General features: G+C 14.5%; 1 protein-coding gene across 1 annotated transcript, besides 29 other annotated features; it reads right to left on the reverse strand. All coding sequences in view use genetic code 6, as the record gives it.

Moving 5' to 3' along the window:
- Positions 1 to 8: 8 nt before the first annotated feature.
- Positions 9 to 70: a microsatellite.
- Positions 71 to 125: 55 nt separating this feature from the next.
- Positions 126 to 179: a microsatellite.
- Positions 136 to 169: a microsatellite.
- Positions 142 to 167: a microsatellite.
- A 22-nt stretch (positions 180 to 201) lies between the features above and the next one.
- Positions 202 to 1,226, reverse strand: IMG5_011110 (hypothetical protein; the record flags this gene model as incomplete). Its single annotated transcript, XM_004039705.1, has 2 exons — positions 826 to 1,226; positions 202 to 749 (listed from the first exon to the last, which is right to left on the reverse strand). Exons 1-2 carry the CDS (start codon positions 1,091 to 1,093, stop codon positions 202 to 204), a joined length of 816 nt encoding a protein of 271 aa, XP_004039753.1. The 5' UTR covers positions 1,094 to 1,226.
- A 175-nt stretch (positions 1,227 to 1,401) lies between these two features.
- Positions 1,402 to 1,431: a microsatellite.
- Positions 1,432 to 1,998: 567 nt separating this feature from the next.
- Positions 1,999 to 2,035: a microsatellite.
- A 4,282-nt stretch (positions 2,036 to 6,317) lies between these two features.
- Positions 6,318 to 6,352: a microsatellite.
- Positions 6,352 to 6,422: a microsatellite.
- Positions 6,360 to 6,479: a microsatellite.
- Positions 6,369 to 6,406: a microsatellite.
- Positions 6,422 to 6,463: a microsatellite.
- Positions 6,448 to 6,495: a microsatellite.
- A 285-nt stretch (positions 6,496 to 6,780) lies between these two features.
- Positions 6,781 to 6,842: a microsatellite.
- Positions 6,843 to 7,120: 278 nt separating this feature from the next.
- Positions 7,121 to 7,151: a microsatellite.
- Positions 7,152 to 7,912: 761 nt separating this feature from the next.
- Positions 7,913 to 7,937: a microsatellite.
- Positions 7,938 to 8,671: 734 nt separating this feature from the next.
- Positions 8,672 to 8,757: a microsatellite.
- Positions 8,704 to 8,791: a microsatellite.
- Positions 8,792 to 9,577: 786 nt separating this feature from the next.
- Positions 9,578 to 9,656: a microsatellite.
- Positions 9,657 to 12,102: 2,446 nt separating this feature from the next.
- Positions 12,103 to 12,166: a microsatellite.
- Positions 12,130 to 12,179: a microsatellite.
- Positions 12,134 to 12,174: a microsatellite.
- Positions 12,180 to 12,212: 33 nt separating the features above from the next.
- Positions 12,213 to 12,243: a microsatellite.
- Positions 12,244 to 12,279: 36 nt separating this feature from the next.
- Positions 12,280 to 12,369: a microsatellite.
- An 83-nt stretch (positions 12,370 to 12,452) lies between these two features.
- Positions 12,453 to 12,502: a microsatellite.
- Positions 12,465 to 12,532: a microsatellite.
- Positions 12,465 to 12,540: a microsatellite.
- Positions 12,526 to 12,557: a microsatellite.
- A 655-nt stretch (positions 12,558 to 13,212) lies between these two features.
- Positions 13,213 to 13,256: a microsatellite.
- A 3,331-nt stretch (positions 13,257 to 16,587) lies between these two features.
- Positions 16,588 to 16,625: a microsatellite.
- Positions 16,626 to 17,001: the final 376 nt, after the last annotated feature.

Genomic DNA, 17,001 nt, shown 5'->3' on the forward strand with positions numbered 1-17,001 from the left:
AAAAGAAAAATAATATATAAATTTATTGTTAATAATATATAAATTTATTTTTAATAATATATAAATTTATCATTTTTTTATTATTATTAAAGAAGGTAATATTTTGAAAATAAGAAAAAAAAACTAAAAATTTATAAAAGAAAAAAAAATAAAAAAAATAAAAAAAAATTAATTAAATATTTAATAAAAAATAAATACTACTCAAATATACTTAATATCAATATTATATTCAGGATCATAAATAGTACCTTTAAAAATCTCATCATTATATTAACTTCTTTCATTAGCTACAGGAATAAGAGGGTTACCATTACACCAATTATCCAAATCAACCATTTTCCAGATTCCAAAATTGAATTTCCCAAGCCATTCCATATAGTTTTCGAGTTTATTTTCACTTTTAAATTTATCTGGAGGTATCATTTAAGTCTCAAAAAGGGCTAGATGTTCCCATGTATATAATTAATCATCAATTTTGATCTAAGACCCATCCTTTCTTGTAATTTTGAACCTATAATTATTTTTTACATAAAGCAATACCCTCATAACACATTTTTTGTAATCATCGTATATAGTCTTATTTTTAACAGGATCTATAAATTATAATGGATCAGTAAGATATAGAGGAGTATATACAATCAATCCCATATCATCAATATCTTTCCATATGTGATAGTCTTTTAAACTTTTATTTTATTATCGGTCTGTAGATAAACCCCTGACTATAACCATATCACCTAAATAGAACTCTTTTTTAAAAAAAGAAAATAAATATAAATTAAATATTGTATAAAAATAATAATAATAATAATAATTAAATTGTACCATCTTATATTGGTTCTCCTTTTATTCCTGTTTGATCTTGATATAATTCTATTTTATAACCTTTTTCTTTTAATAATTTTAATTAATTAATCATTTTTTCAGAAAAAGATTTTTCTAAATATTCACTTAAAAATTCCTCATCATTTTCTTGTATAGAATATAAAGTGCCTAAATATATTTTCTTTAAATGATCTATTATATATCCTTTGGGAATTCTTTATTAGGCAAAAACTCTTTCTGGCATATAAGCAGTTTTTATTTCTGGCATTTTTAAGATTCCATAAAGCTTATATGGGAAGTTTATTTCCTTTTAAATTTCAGATTAAAACTAAATTTATTTTTTGCTGAGTTCTTCAAAAACTATCTCATTAACTTTTTCTTATTCGATTTAATTTTGTAAAATTTATTCTTCTTCTTGTTATTTTTTTCCTCTTCTAAAATACTTTGGCTGTTTTTTTTTGGATCTTATTTTAATTATTATTATTATTATACTTAAGATACACTTTCTGGAATATTTTAATTGTTTTATTAAGCTTAAACTGATTTTTACTTTAAAAAAGATATGTTTTATATTACTTTATTTTAAAAGTATTTATTTTATAAAGTCTTTTTTAAAAAATACATTTTTTTTATTGATTTTTTAATATCTTATTTTATAATTAAAAAGTAATATGTATATTTTAACACATATATATATACATATATATATTTATTTTTATTTGTATATATATATATATTTGAAAAAAAATGCTCAATTTTTTAATACATTCCTTGCTTTATTTATATATGATTCATGTGTTTTTACTATATTCTAAATACAGTAATCTAAAATATTTTTTAATATATATATATATGGGAAAAAAGGGAATATATATTTATTTATTTTTTTTCCTGTTTTTACTTATACATTCTTTTTATTCTTCTGATAATTTGAATTCACCTTATTTTAAAACATTACATTTTTTGGAACATATTTATGATAATTTAAATGTCATATTAAAATCTTCTATTAATTTTAAAAACTATTAATCTCTTGCTTCAAATATAGTTTAATCTTCTTCCATTTATAAATATATAATAAAAATTTATTTGAAAAAAAAAAAAAAAATTTAGTATAAATATAAATAAGATCTTAATATTAATAAAATAAAATAAGAAAATAAAAAATTTAAAATATATATATATATATATATATAAATATATATATATAATAATTAATATTTTTTAATAATATAATTCAAATTATTATTTAATATTATAAATAAATAAAAAAAAAACAAACTATAAATTTCAATATTTTTTTGTTCTAAAAAAAACAAAACAAAACAAAAATTCACAATTCACCTAAAATCATTTCAAAAGTTTACAAAATATATTATAAATAATCTCCATATTTTTAATTTAAAGCTATTCCTTCCAAAACGATTTATGATTCATTCAAAAAAACTACTTTTAATAAAAACATACTATCAATTTATCTTAAATAAGCTTTTCCAACAACTTCATTTTATTTAATTTCTTTAAAACTATTTTTAAAATAACTTAATAAATCTTAAGAATTTTTCAATATAGTCTTATCCATAATAACTAAATCAGTATTTCTAACATTATTTTTATTTTAATTCCATAAATTATCAAATTCTTAAATATTAATATTTTAATAAACTAAATATTTATTGATAGAATTTGGTATTTAAATTTCTTCCTAAAACGATTAATTTTTAATTTTATAAGAAATATTAGCACATATAGTCTCAAAAGGAATATCAATAAATTAAATTAATAAAGTTTATTTTATTTAAACACCTACATTAAGACTTTGTACTACATTTAAAGGATGTAATTCTAATATATTTTCTATTTTTTTTATTTTTGTTTATTTGTTTAAAACAATAAATAAAAATATATATAAATTATTTATTACTTTCTCCTGATTTAAAATGAACTTGGAATTAATTAATTTAATATTGACTTTTATTTGTATAATATAAAGATATTTCTAACGCATTTCTTTATTAATTTAATTAAGAAATCATTCCTATTTATAAATCATCATTTTTATACAAAGGGAAATTTTATTTCAAAGAAGCTCTTTTAAATTTATACATTTGGTTACTATTTTAAATATTAATAGTGCTTTGACTTGCAAATCTTTATATTTCATGTTAATTCTTTTACATTGATATATCATTATTATTTTACTGACCAAATTCTTAATCACTTTCAATGTTATTTTCAATAAACTTAGGATATTTTTAAGGAATTCGATCATTAGGTACTTCTTCATTGTGTTATTTACTATTTAAAATACTATAATTATTATGAAAATTACTACTACTTTCTATATTATGTGTAATTTTTGCGATATTATTTTTTTCGTTTTTAATTTGAGAAGATTATACTTAATATTATTAGTTTTAGTTGTGTGTTTATGATAATTATTATAAATTTTACTTGTATTTATTTTCTAGATCTTTGAGTTATTATTACATTTAAAAAATTTACCTTTTTTATTCCTCAAACTATATTTTTTCTTTATTATATAATTTTTTCAATTCATTATATTTTTAATCACTTTAATATATAGTACTATTAATATTATTATTCTATATTAAAAATTAATTATCTTTTTCATTTTCTAAACTAAAAATCTTATCTTATAGAGAATCAATTTCATTCTATAACTCTTATACTTTCATATATTATTGTTTTTAAATTTAAAACTATTTTTTATTTTCTTCACTTAAAATTATATTCTATTATTTTAATTAACTAAGTAAATCTTCTAATTATTTAATATAGTTAAAATAATCATTATTTTATTTATTTTACTAAATTAATACATTTTATTCCTATAATTATTATATTTCGATCTCTAGCTATTTAATATAATCGTCATTTTATTTAAAATTATTTAAATTACCTTATTTATTCTTACTTTATAATTATCTAATATAATTTTCATTTTGTTTAATATTTTCTTATTTCAATTATTAAATAAGATTTTCTTTTTAATCTAATTACTAACATAATTCTTAAATTCGATGTTTTTATTCAAATATTTTATCATTAAGTATATTTATTTAAACATTAAAATCTTAATTATTCATTTCATTATAATTTTAAGAAAAAAGTTAATTTTTAGATTATAATTTATCAATTTAATTTTAAAGAAAAATATTTTATTCCTTTGCTTTTTAAATTTCCTCGTTTTATAAAGATATTCCAATTTTTAAATTATCAATTTCCTAATTCTTCCCTTTTAAACTTTCCTATAATCTTTTTAAATCATTTTAATATTAAAATAAAGCCTAATTATACTCTTCTCTAGGAACTCCTTTCTATATATTTACTTTTGATCTTGAAACGTCTAAAAACCGAGAATTATATTGACTTTTTTCTATATCTTAATGCGATTTTTATAAATTTAATTTCGATTTTTCCATTTAAATCATTTATGAGAGTGTAATTTTGTATTTATTAGTTCTTTTTTTTATGTTCGTATCTTAATTATTTTCACTTAAAGTTTCATAGATAGTCGAAGGTTTCCTGCTTTAAGTTTCTTATTGATATTTATTTGTATCTGTTTAAAAATGACTTTCTATTTATTCCTTTATTTTTTAAAAGTTCCCTTTATGTAACTCTTATAATAAAAAAATATTCAAATTTAACAAATTTGACATTTCTTTTGTAATATTTTGAACATCTTTTTGGTTATATTATTAATTGAAAAAAATCAATTAATTTTCTAATTCATTTAACTCTTATTCCTCATATTTTTATGATTAAGAAATCTTTTCATAAATTTTTTATATTAAAATATTATTATTTTATATTATTTAAGAAATCGTATATTTTTATTATTATAAAGGTGTTTCATATTATCTTTTTAAAAGAGTATCATCATATTTTTATTAAATGAGATTTAGTCTCAATTATTCAATTACTTAACTTGATATTTATTTTAATTACTCAGGAATATAATTTTTATCATTTTCCCTTTATATAATTAATTATTTAAATTCTGAATATTATTTATTTCCTTTTCTTATAGGATAATATTCAGATAAAACTTTATATGTTTCTAATATTAATGTAAATAGTGTATTTGCATTTTTTATATCTACTTTAGCTTTTTTTTTTTTATTATTTTTGTTTAATTTTTATTTATTATTACATGGATTGTTTAAGTTGAAAAAATAAATTCCTAAATCTTCTTCTTATTTTACATTTGTGTATTCTATTAACCATGACTATAAAATTTGATTTAAATAATGTTCTTAGTAAAACTCTAAGAAGTTTATATTTCCTATTAATAAGCATTATGAAAGAAACTTTAATTTTTTTTTTTGTTAATAGAATGTGTTTATATTTTTATACTTTTATTGAAAAAATTTTAGATTATTGTGAAGAATTTTCATCTGTTATCAGTTATGTTATTAATTGGCAATATTCATCATATATATTTCTATTTAAAATATAAATATTATAATTTGATTTTATTAAAATAAAATAATTTCATTTTAAAAAATTTAAAACTATTAAAAAATATATTAAAAAAAATAAAATTTACTCTTTTTGTTCTTCATTAATTGCTTATACAAAAGATTTTGTCTAAGAATATTTTATTTCTTTACCATTTTAATCGGTTTTTGAAATATTTTATAAAATAAAAGAAAGTTGTTGAATATTTAACATTTTAGTTTTAATTAAATAATAATAAAAGAAATAGTTACTAATTGTATTTTAATTAAAATAAGGAATTTATTTTTTATTTTATTAATAAAAAAAAATACAAATATAAATATATATATTTCTTTCTTATTTGAAAACAAAAAAATATCAAATTATTAAAATTATAATCAATTTCGATTGTTAAATTTTACATCTAATTAATATATTAAAATATAATTAAACTTTTTTACTAAAATAATAAAAAAAAAAAACTTAAATTAACTCTAGGTGGTACTCTAAATCCATACATTGTTCCTAATTTTTAAATACTCAAATTTTAAATATCAAAGCAATCTTTCATTTCATGATCGGAATAAAACTATATAAAAAATTATATTTATATATATATATTTATATAAAACTTTTAAAAAGGATCTATAAGCTTCATAAGCTCCATTATTTAAGAAATAATTTTTTCAATATATTTGTTCAAATCGTTTTAGAAATCAACTAATTTGTGATTTGGAAAATTGAATTCCTATAGCAAAAAAATTTATTACATAAGTTCTAATAATTTTTTCTCTTAAGGTAATAAAAATATAATATTTTAATTTTACAATCCTAAATTTTAAACTTAACATTAATATTTCTAAATATTCTAAATAGGATCATATTAAATTATCCAGTCTGCCTTTAATTTTTAATTTAAAAGATTGTTTTAAGTTAATAAAATATTTGATTATTTTAAATTATATTGATTAATAATTTAAATGTTTTAATCAGATGACTATCTATTATTTAAAAAGATATAATAAAAAATAAATATAATATGTATAAAATAATATATATAAAAATATATTTATATATTTATATTTATATAAATATTTTAATATATATATAAATATTTGTTTATATAATTATTTATATTTTAATATTCATAAATATATTATTATATTATAATATAAAAATTTATATATATAAATGAATAATTATATTCATGTATATATGTATTTTATAATTTAAATTTTATAAATAAATTTTTATCTATATATAATTTCATACTTCTCATTTACTTAAATAACTGATATATTTATATACTATAATAAATCAAAATAAAATTAAACTTATTAAGAAGTTGAAAAAAAAACTATTATTTATTATTTATTATGTTTTTAAAGAAATGATAATAATAATCTAAATTTGTTCTCTTGATTAACTATAGCATAACCAATTTTTTAATTATTATAATTTTATTAATTTTTTGTTAAATTTTCTTTTTCTTTTTCTTAATTTTTAGAATATTTTTCTTATTTTTAAATTTAATTTTCTTTTTTTTAGATTTATTATATTTTCTATTTTTTTGATTTTTTTTCTTAATTTTAATTCTATTCTTTTTCTTATTTTGAATATAATTATTATTCTTATTTTTGAGTTTATTATTTTTCATTTTATTAAGGTTATTGCTTTTTCTATTATTTTTTTCTTAAATTTAATGTTTGTTTTATTGTTTTAGCATTTTTTGGTTTTAGATTGGTTTTTGTGGTTATTTTTTATCGCTTTTTTAAATTTTTTTTTATTATTATTTGATGTTTGTTTGATTTTTTTCAACCAATTATTTCAATTTTTTTTGTTTTTGTTTTTGTTTTTTTTTTACTTTTTTTATTTTTAACCTTAATTATTAATATACAACAAATATATAAATTTATTATAAAAATAAATAAGTAATATAATATTTTATTTAACAAAAAATAAAAATGTATTCATCAATAAATAAAATAATAACAACGAATTAAACTTAGTTTAATTAAAAAAAGCTAAACATTTTTATTTTCTGAATTTTAGTATAAAAATAAAAGGCCATTACTTTTAAGCCAAGAAAATCCAGAAAATAATCTCAATATAAACGAAAAATTAGAAAAATACATATAAAATAGCAAAAAATAATAATAAAGAGATGAATATTAAATAAAAACATAAGAAATAGAAACAAATACTGAAAAATTAAAATAATAAGAAGAAAACTAAATATAAAATAAAAAAACTGAATTGAAGAAAATCAAATATAAATACATTCTCCTATTAAATAGAACAATAAAAGTACTTTAAAAATTCTATCTATAATAGATTTAGCAGTCAAAATATTAGTTTATAAAAGAAAGGAACAGAGAAACACAGAAGATTTAAATATATTATTAAAAGCAACAATCGATATGAAGTTTTTTAAAGCGCTTTTTACTAAAAGAGATAAGTTATCATTAAATGTGCTTCATTAAAACTTTTGCAAATAAATTTAGTTTCAATTTTATAGAAAAGGTTAAATTGTTTTCTATGAAGGAGAATATCCAGATAAGTTTTTTATTTTATTTAAAGGTAAATAAATTTTATTTTTTTAATATTAATTTTTTTATTTTCTTTATTTTTTTTTATTATTTTTTTTTTAAAAAAAAGGATAAGTATGTGTTCTTATAAAAAAAAAAAACGAGGAAATTTAAAAATTAAAAAAAAATTAAAATAAATAGATATTGTAAAATTTTAATTTCTAAAAGTTCCTTTTAATCCAATAATTTAAAAAAAAAATTAAGTTTTTAATTGTAGTTTTAAATATCTTTGAAAAATTATATAATTTAATAAATAAAAGTAATTTTACTTTTGAATTATAAATAAATAAAATAATAATAATAAAAAGCAATATATTAAACATAAACAAATTAAAAGCCATCAAGTTTTGTTTCAATATAAAATAAACCAACCATAGTATAAAAGATCTATTCAAATTCAAATACTTTAATAAAAATAGACTAGTTAAATCCAAATATTTTCAAAAAAAAGAGAAATCAAAAAGAAAAATCTAAAACAAGTATTAATGTAAAAAATAAAATAAAATATATATATATATAATAAAAAATTAATAAAAGCCATAAATTTAAAATAATAATAAAAATATAAATTATTAAATCAATTCTTAATATGTAAGTTAACATAAAATTTAATAATATGTATCCTAAAAAAATTAAGAATTTAACGAGATGTTTAAAAATTTAAATTTATTATAACTAGAAAACAGAACTCACTTTTATGATGAAAATATATTTAGATATACACCTGTTAATGTTTTAGGTATTTTTAATATTTAAAGAAAAATAATATATAATAACTACAGTCAATTCATATGTATAAAAATATAATTTATAACCACAATAAATAATATATAAATATATATATATATGAAAAAATAATATATAAATATATATATATATATATATTTATATATATAAATATATACATTTATATAATAATCTCTATAATAAAAAACAGGATCGGGTGAAGTATTTGGTGAATTAGGAATTTTAAATAAAAAACTAAGAGCTGCAACAGTAATATGTTTAGAAGATACATATTTCGGTACATTAATAGCTGAAGACTACCAAAATATCCTAATGTAAATTGATAAATAAAAGTTATAAAAAAGATAAATTTTATAAGTTCAACAATAAGTACAGAATTATCGATTGAAAAACTGTCAAAATAACTTATTCTTTTAGTGAAAAATAAGTTTAAGCTTAAGAAAATATACTTAGAAGGAGATTAAAGTGAATATGTATATTTAATAAAAAAGGTGAAGTTTAATTGCTTAAAAAATTTAAAAGTAACTACGGATAATCGTAAATTTCATATGATTTACCTGTCTGTATTATAGGTAAAAGATAGTATTTTGGCGAAGATGATATTCTTTTAGATCGTAAAAGACAATATTCTGCTATTGCTAAAGTAGATTGTGTGTTTTTTATGGCTTTAAAAAAAGATTTTATTTAATTAATGAATGAAATTTAAAGCGTTTAGATATTTTTTACTTAAAGAGCTTAATAAAAAGATATGTTTAGATAAAATAAATACGAAGAAATTATTTAAATGAGAATGTAAATTAAAAGTTTGAATCAAAGATATAATTGCTATTAATAAAATTAAAACGAAGCTCTTAATTCATATATGAAATTATTTGAAGCGAAAAAAATGTTGAAAAAATAAATAAATATTGTTGAAAGTAATTTATAATTTATTTTTTTTAATTTATTTTTAAATATATATAATAATATATATATATATATATATATATTTATATTTATATTTATATATACATATTTTTATATATTTATATAATAAAGTTCGAATTATAATTTTTATTTTTATTTTTATAATAATTTTAAAGATTAGAATTATTATTAAATGTATAATGATTTATAAAATGCTTGTTTTGGAAAATAATTATATTAAGAAAATTTTATTAAGCCAATTGAAAATTAAAGAATTAATATAAAAACTAGTTAAACAAATAGAAAATAATATAATAATTTTTATAATGAAAATGGATAAATTTCTTTAGAAAGAATAAGAAAAAAATTTAATTAAATTAAATTTAAAAAAGAAAATAGTAATGAAATTTGCATTTTTTAGAAAACTACAAAGAATTATTTCGAAAATAATTAAATTAAAATAAATAATAAAAATGTTTTTATTACTTCCAGTCTTGAAAAAATGCAAAAATCAATAAATAAAAATTACCTTTTCTCTCTAAATGAATATAATTTACCTATACCAAAGAAAGTAATAAAAATTAAGATTAAAATAGTAATTACCTTTAACTTATTACACCAAGGACAGTATATAGTAGTAAAAAAGAAGAAGAAAAAAAATAATAAAGAGAAACAAATTCAGTTTTTAACTTTTAATTTGATTATAATAGCTAAAATAAAAATAAAATTTAACTTTTTGAACAAAGAAAATTAATTATTTCATAAAAAAAAATACAAAACAATTTCAAAAAAATAGTATATATAAATCATATGAGAAAGCCAATTACCTTTTTTAGTTATTAATAGATAGTGAATTCTTATAAAAATTAAAAATGTTTTCAATTTTTAATATTTTATTTTAATTATATAAAAGTAAGTTTATAAAAAATAATTATATATATATATATATATTCATAAATACCTAATAAAAAAATAAAAAAAATTATTAATTATATAAGTAAAGTATTTTTTATCAATATTTATAATTTATACCATTTTAAATATAAATGTATATATAATATATATTATTATTTAATATAATCATAACTTAAATAAATGTTTTCTAATTTATTTTACGTATATATTTTATATCATATTTAAAAAATTTAAAAAAACACTTGAAACTTTTAATAATTTAAATAAAAATTAAATAATATTAATAGTTTAATATTATAATATTTTTAAAATTTTTTTGATATCAGTTATTTACTAAAGTATATACATATATTTTAAATAAAAAAATTAAACTTAAAATTTTCTTTTTACATTTATTTTTGATCTAATTAAATATAAAAACAAATTAAAATATATATAAAATATTATATATAATTTAAATTAAACATATGTTTATTTTTTAAAAAAATTAACAGTTTAATTAATTTAATAATATTTTTATAAAAAAATGTCTGTTAATTAGAAAAAAAATAAGTTATTTAATTAATAGTTAGTAAATAAAAACCAATTCACTAACGATAGTTTTCTTCTTAATAAAAAATACCAGTCATAGTTTAAAATATATAAAATTCTTAAAATCAAATAATTACTTATCCAATTAATTGTAAATAAAATATAATTAGTCCTAGAAACCAAAATTAAATATAAACGTACGAAAAACCACTATAATCATCCTAATCTCAAAATATAATAATAAACAATACATAAGTTAAACATAATAGATAATAATCAGATATCTAAAAATAAACATTATTATAATAAATAGATAATTATAAAAAAAAATAGTGAAGAATATGTAAAGAAATATATATATATATATTTATTTTTTATATATTTTAATAATGTATTATTTTAAAAGGAAAATAAAGTTTAAAATAATGACTAGAAAAAACCAGATTAATATTATTTAGAATATATTAAGCTTTATGATCTTTTTTAAAAACAAAATGAAAAAATAAAATTTTTAGAAGAAAAGATAGAACAATATGAAAAAAATGATAGCAAAGAATTAGAAAAAAATAATAAAAACAAAATTAATTAGTAATTTGAAGAAATTAATTAAAAAGTAAATCTTTTAGTTTCCGAAACTGACAGACTTAATATAGAATTGCATACTAAATTAAATGAAATTTAAAATTTAAAATAATAACTTTAAGATAATAAAAATAAAAATGTTTTGTTAGAAAATGAAAATAAAGAATTTTAAAGTCAAATTGATTATTTAAATTAAAATTAAAATAAGTTAATAAATGATGTTAGTAAATTAAATATTATTTGTAATAATTATTTTGATGAAATAAATTAAATAAGGTCAAATAGATAAGACAATTAATAGTTAAATGAAAATTATATAAATTTATTATAATAAGTATTTTTAAAAAATACTATTATTGATATATAAAGAAAATAATTAGATTCTTTAAATACATAATAATACAAATTAATATAAAAATATTTAAAATGATTAAATTAAAATGTAAATTACGTATTTATTTGAAAAAAATTAATATAAAAAACAATTTTTTATTTTTTTATATATCAAAAATTATTAAGTAAATAAAAAAAAATTATTTCATTTATATTTAAAAAAAAATATCTTAATAAAAAATATAAAAAAATATTTATAACAAAAAAAATTTAAATAATAAAACAAAAATCAAAATTATTTATAAAAGCAATTTAATATTTTTAAATTACATATAATTAAATTAAATATAATATTTTTTATATAGCAAAAAAATATCTAAAATCTAAAATTATAATTATTATTATTATTATTATTATTATTATTATTATTATTATTATTATTATTATATTTTTTTACTTATATTATTATCTTATTATTTCTTTTAATTTTTTTTTTATATTATATTTATTATATCTATTAGAAAAATTTTATTTTTATCTATTTTTTTTTTTAAAAAAAAGATATTTTTTTTCTTTTATATTATATTTTTTTTATTCATATATTTTTTTTTAATATTTTTTCTATTCAATTGTTTTATATTAATTATTTAATTATATTATTATATTTTGTCTAATATTTCATATTTATATTTATAAAAATTAATTTGTATTTTTTTCAATAATTTGTTTTTTCTATTTAACTAATCATAAATTTTTGTATATATAATATTTTTTTATAAATGAATCTTTTCTAAAAATTACATTTTAGATTTTTTTCAGCTATAATCATATATTTTTTATATAAATTATTTTTAAAATGATAAAATATCCTTAATATTTTTTATTTTTTTGAATTAATATTATAAAGATATAATTTTTCTTATTTTTAAATTTGTACTCATTTTGCTTAATATAAAAATTAAAGCATATTTAGAGTTCTTTTTAATAATTTTAGAAAATAAAATAATTTTTTTTTTAATGAATTTCATGTTAAAATGAATGAATAGATAATTGTAAAAGAATTATTAAAATAAATTATAACATATATAATTAAATATAAAAATAAATATTTCATTAATATATCTATTAATTTTATCTATAAAACCCTAAGATATGTATTATATATAAAATAAAAAAAATAAAAAAAATTATTTAATGAGAATAAAATGTTATATATCGATTGAAAATATATTTTTAATATATTTTTTTTATATAATATCTAAAAAATATAATAAATTGACTTGATAAATATTAGATTTATATAATTTTTATTTTTCTTAAGATAAAATATATATATATATAAAAATAAAAAATATATATATATAATTATATATACATATCTATTTATTTATATTTAATTTTATATTTATTTAAAAATAAAATTTATAAAAGATTTTTTTTTTTCTATTATATATTAAGCAAAATTTAATATATTAATTTCTTTCTTAAATATAAACATATGACTTATATTTTTATTTTATTTAATAAAAATTTACATTTTTACTCTTAATAACAATAATTATATATATTTTATAAAAATTAACCTGAAAAAGATTTTAATTAATTATAATATAAAAATATATAATAATGCAAAAATTATACTCAATCATATCTAATGTCTTTACCTCTAACATCTCTTATTAAATTTTCAATAGAAAATCCCATAACTTTTCCAGTATATTATCTATATAATTAGTTTTAGAAGAACATTACTTCTTTTTCTTGAACAAAGCATTAATTTTCCAGAATCTAACCTCCTTTTTCTGGTAATTATCCATATTAACCTAAGCAGAATATTTTATATTTATATTCTCTATCTATATTTAAATAGAATATATTTCTATTTATTTCTTTTTCTTTTAAATTATTATAAAAATTTCCAAAACTTCCACCAAAAATTAAAATTTATTTCATGTTAATTTAAACACAATTTATATTTTCTAAAAAATACTTTTCTAAAAAAATATTATTATTATTATTAATATACTATATAATTTCCCATTAATTCTTTTTTATATCATATTTTTCAATTAAACTGGAACCTTCTTTATTTATATCTATCCCACCAAATTTATATACATATAATTTATTAAATAAGCACATAGAAGATTTACTTAAATATTAATTACATGAACTTAATTTACTCCATTTATTACTTTTTATGTCAAAAACTTCAGTTGAATTTGTTATTTCATTATCTTTTATACCTCCACATATTAATATTTTCTCCTCCATTTCAATTAGGCATAAAGAGAATTGTTTTCTTTAAAAATTACATAATAGATTCTATTTTTAACCATTTTTACTTCTCTTTCATTGCCAGAATAGTACTCGTAGACTAAATTTGAATTATTTCCACCTAACATATATACTTTAAATTCATTATTTAGTAAAGGTAATAATATTTATGAAACTTCTTTGGGGACAAACTCTTTTTCTAGAACCGAAAGTGTATCAAAAACTTATATTTTTTCCAAAAAAATATTCTCTTTACAATTTAAATGTATAACATTTAAAAAATTTGAAAAAGGCACAAAAAATGCAAAACCTTTAAATTTTCCTTTATTTTATATTTCCTAAATATCTAAAATTTCAATATCAGAGTTTATTAAAAAGTTTTGTTTTTCCATTATTTTTATTTAATGCATTTTTTTTATTGAAAAAGCACTTTTTTTTCTAGAAGAAAACGACTATTATTATTAATCTTAACTATTATTAATACTAGGTATTGGTTTTGTTGAAAAATATTAATAAGTTAATTATTTATCTATTTCAGGAATATTTTTCTAAAAAGACTATATATTTATATCTTATTCTTATAAAAAAGAAAAACTCCTTTCTTTTTAATATTTTATTAGTATTATTTTTTTTTTTGTCTATATTATTTTTTATTATATTTTCTTCTTTTTTTATGATTAATTCATATTTTTTTAAGAATTTATTGTATTTATATATTCAGGATCGCTTAAATTTATAAGGAGATTGACTATATTTTAAAGCTGGCTTTTAGATTTCATTTATTAATAATGAAGTATTAGTGGAAAAACTTAGTCTAAATTTTTATAGTTTTTTATCGAAAAATCTATCATTTTTTAAATTTCTTTTATGTTTTTGAAAAAAGGCTCAATTAAATTAGTCTCTTAGGTATACATACATGATAATTATAAAATAATTTCAGCTAATTACCTTATTTGTTTTTGGAAAAAATCTTCTTGTTTTTATTGATCTTATTAATTTTCTTTATTTTCTTATAAAGGCTTTTTCGAAAATCTCAAAATATTACTTTTTTATAAATAATTTAATGTACTATTTGAAAAATATAATTAATTTTTTTATATTTCTAAATTTGGTAGTTCTAAAAGACTTTTCACATTATTATAATCAATTAGTTGACTTTTGATATTATTTTAATAATTTAGAGGGGTTTTGTTATTCTTAAATTTATTTTTTAAAAGATTATTTTATTCAAAAAACTATAAAAAAGGTGAAAAAATATATTTTATTTTTTCGTCCAAATTCGCATTTTCATTAACTAAAAAATTTTCAATTGTGAATTCAAATTTTTAAACAAAAGAGCTAGTTTACTAGTTTAATTACGAATTTATTTCTTAGTAAACTTCACTTATTTATTTCAAAAAGCAAAAAAGTTCAAATTAAAAAAAGCCTGCTTTTATTTATTCTTAAACTTAATGTGTTAATAAACTTCTATTATTATTATTTAAATTTTTCTATTGGATAAATTATTTAAGGCTTTTAGTATAAAAATCAATTATAATGTAAATCTTATACATTTTTTTAATTTCTTAAGGTTAATTATTATCTTCTTTATTATTATTTTTTATAACAGAAAAATATTAAAGTCTTTAATTTGAAAAAAAAGTATTTTTTTAGTTATTTTCTATTAAATAAAATTCGTAGGTATATTTGTGAATTTTTAATATGTTTTGATGATTTATTTTGTTATAAAATTGAATTTGTTTTTCTAATTATATATATGTGTTATAATTTTAAGTCTTTTTTACAATCATTATTTATTTAATCTTTTTTTTTGTGTCGAAAATTTCGTAGACAATAGTTTTCGCAGTTTCGAAAAGTATTTAATTTACTTTTATTTCATCATAAAATTTATCGTAAGGTTAAAACATGCTTTTTTTTTTTTTAATTTTATATTTTCATCCATAAAATAAAAATATAAATTTCATAAAAAACATTTTTATAGTTTAATTTTTCACTTTAAAATAACTGAATAATATTTTCTAATTAAAATAAGTTATAAATAATATAAAAATATTATTTTAATTGTAATTTTTTAACTAAAATAGAAACTTTTTAAGATTTTTATTTATTATAATTAATATTCTTGCATAATTAACAACAACAAAAATAAAAACCACATATAAAATAAATAAAAACTGCATTTTTTTATATAAAAAAAGAAAAATATATAATAAAATTTAATAAAAAATATTTATAATATAAAAATACAAAAAAAAATGGAAATAATTTTAACTAATAAATGCATATATTTCTATAAAATATATATATTTATATATATAAATAATTATATTTTTATTTTTTTATCAAAAATTTATTAATTTTTATTTAAATTTATAATAATCATATTTTTTATTAGATTTTATTTATTTTCATTTTATTTTTAAATAATAAGATTAATTAAATATATAAATTTATTAATTTTATTATAATAATGTTAATAAATAATATTATTAAATATAATGAATATTAAATTATATTTTTATTCATGCTTTTAACAAAAAAATTCATAAAATATATATGCCAAAGATCTATTATATACTATTAAATTTAAAAAAAAAAAATATTTCTTTCTTATTTATCTTTATATATAATATTTATTATATTAAAATAAAATATTATTTTATATCATTACTATAAATAAGTATTTTTATTAAATATAAGATTATATACAAATGAAAAATATAAGATAATCATAAAAACTATTTTTAAATTTAAATACATATTTTATATTTTATTATTATATTTATATTAAAAATGTTTATAACTAGTGTATAAACTAGTTATAAGTATTTAT

The sequence above is a fragment of the Ichthyophthirius multifiliis genome, assembly GCF_000220395.1.
Source record: "Ichthyophthirius multifiliis unplaced genomic scaffold scaff_1120509249549, whole genome shotgun sequence".
Lineage (NCBI taxonomy): Eukaryota > Ciliophora > Oligohymenophorea > Hymenostomatida > Ichthyophthirius > Ichthyophthirius multifiliis.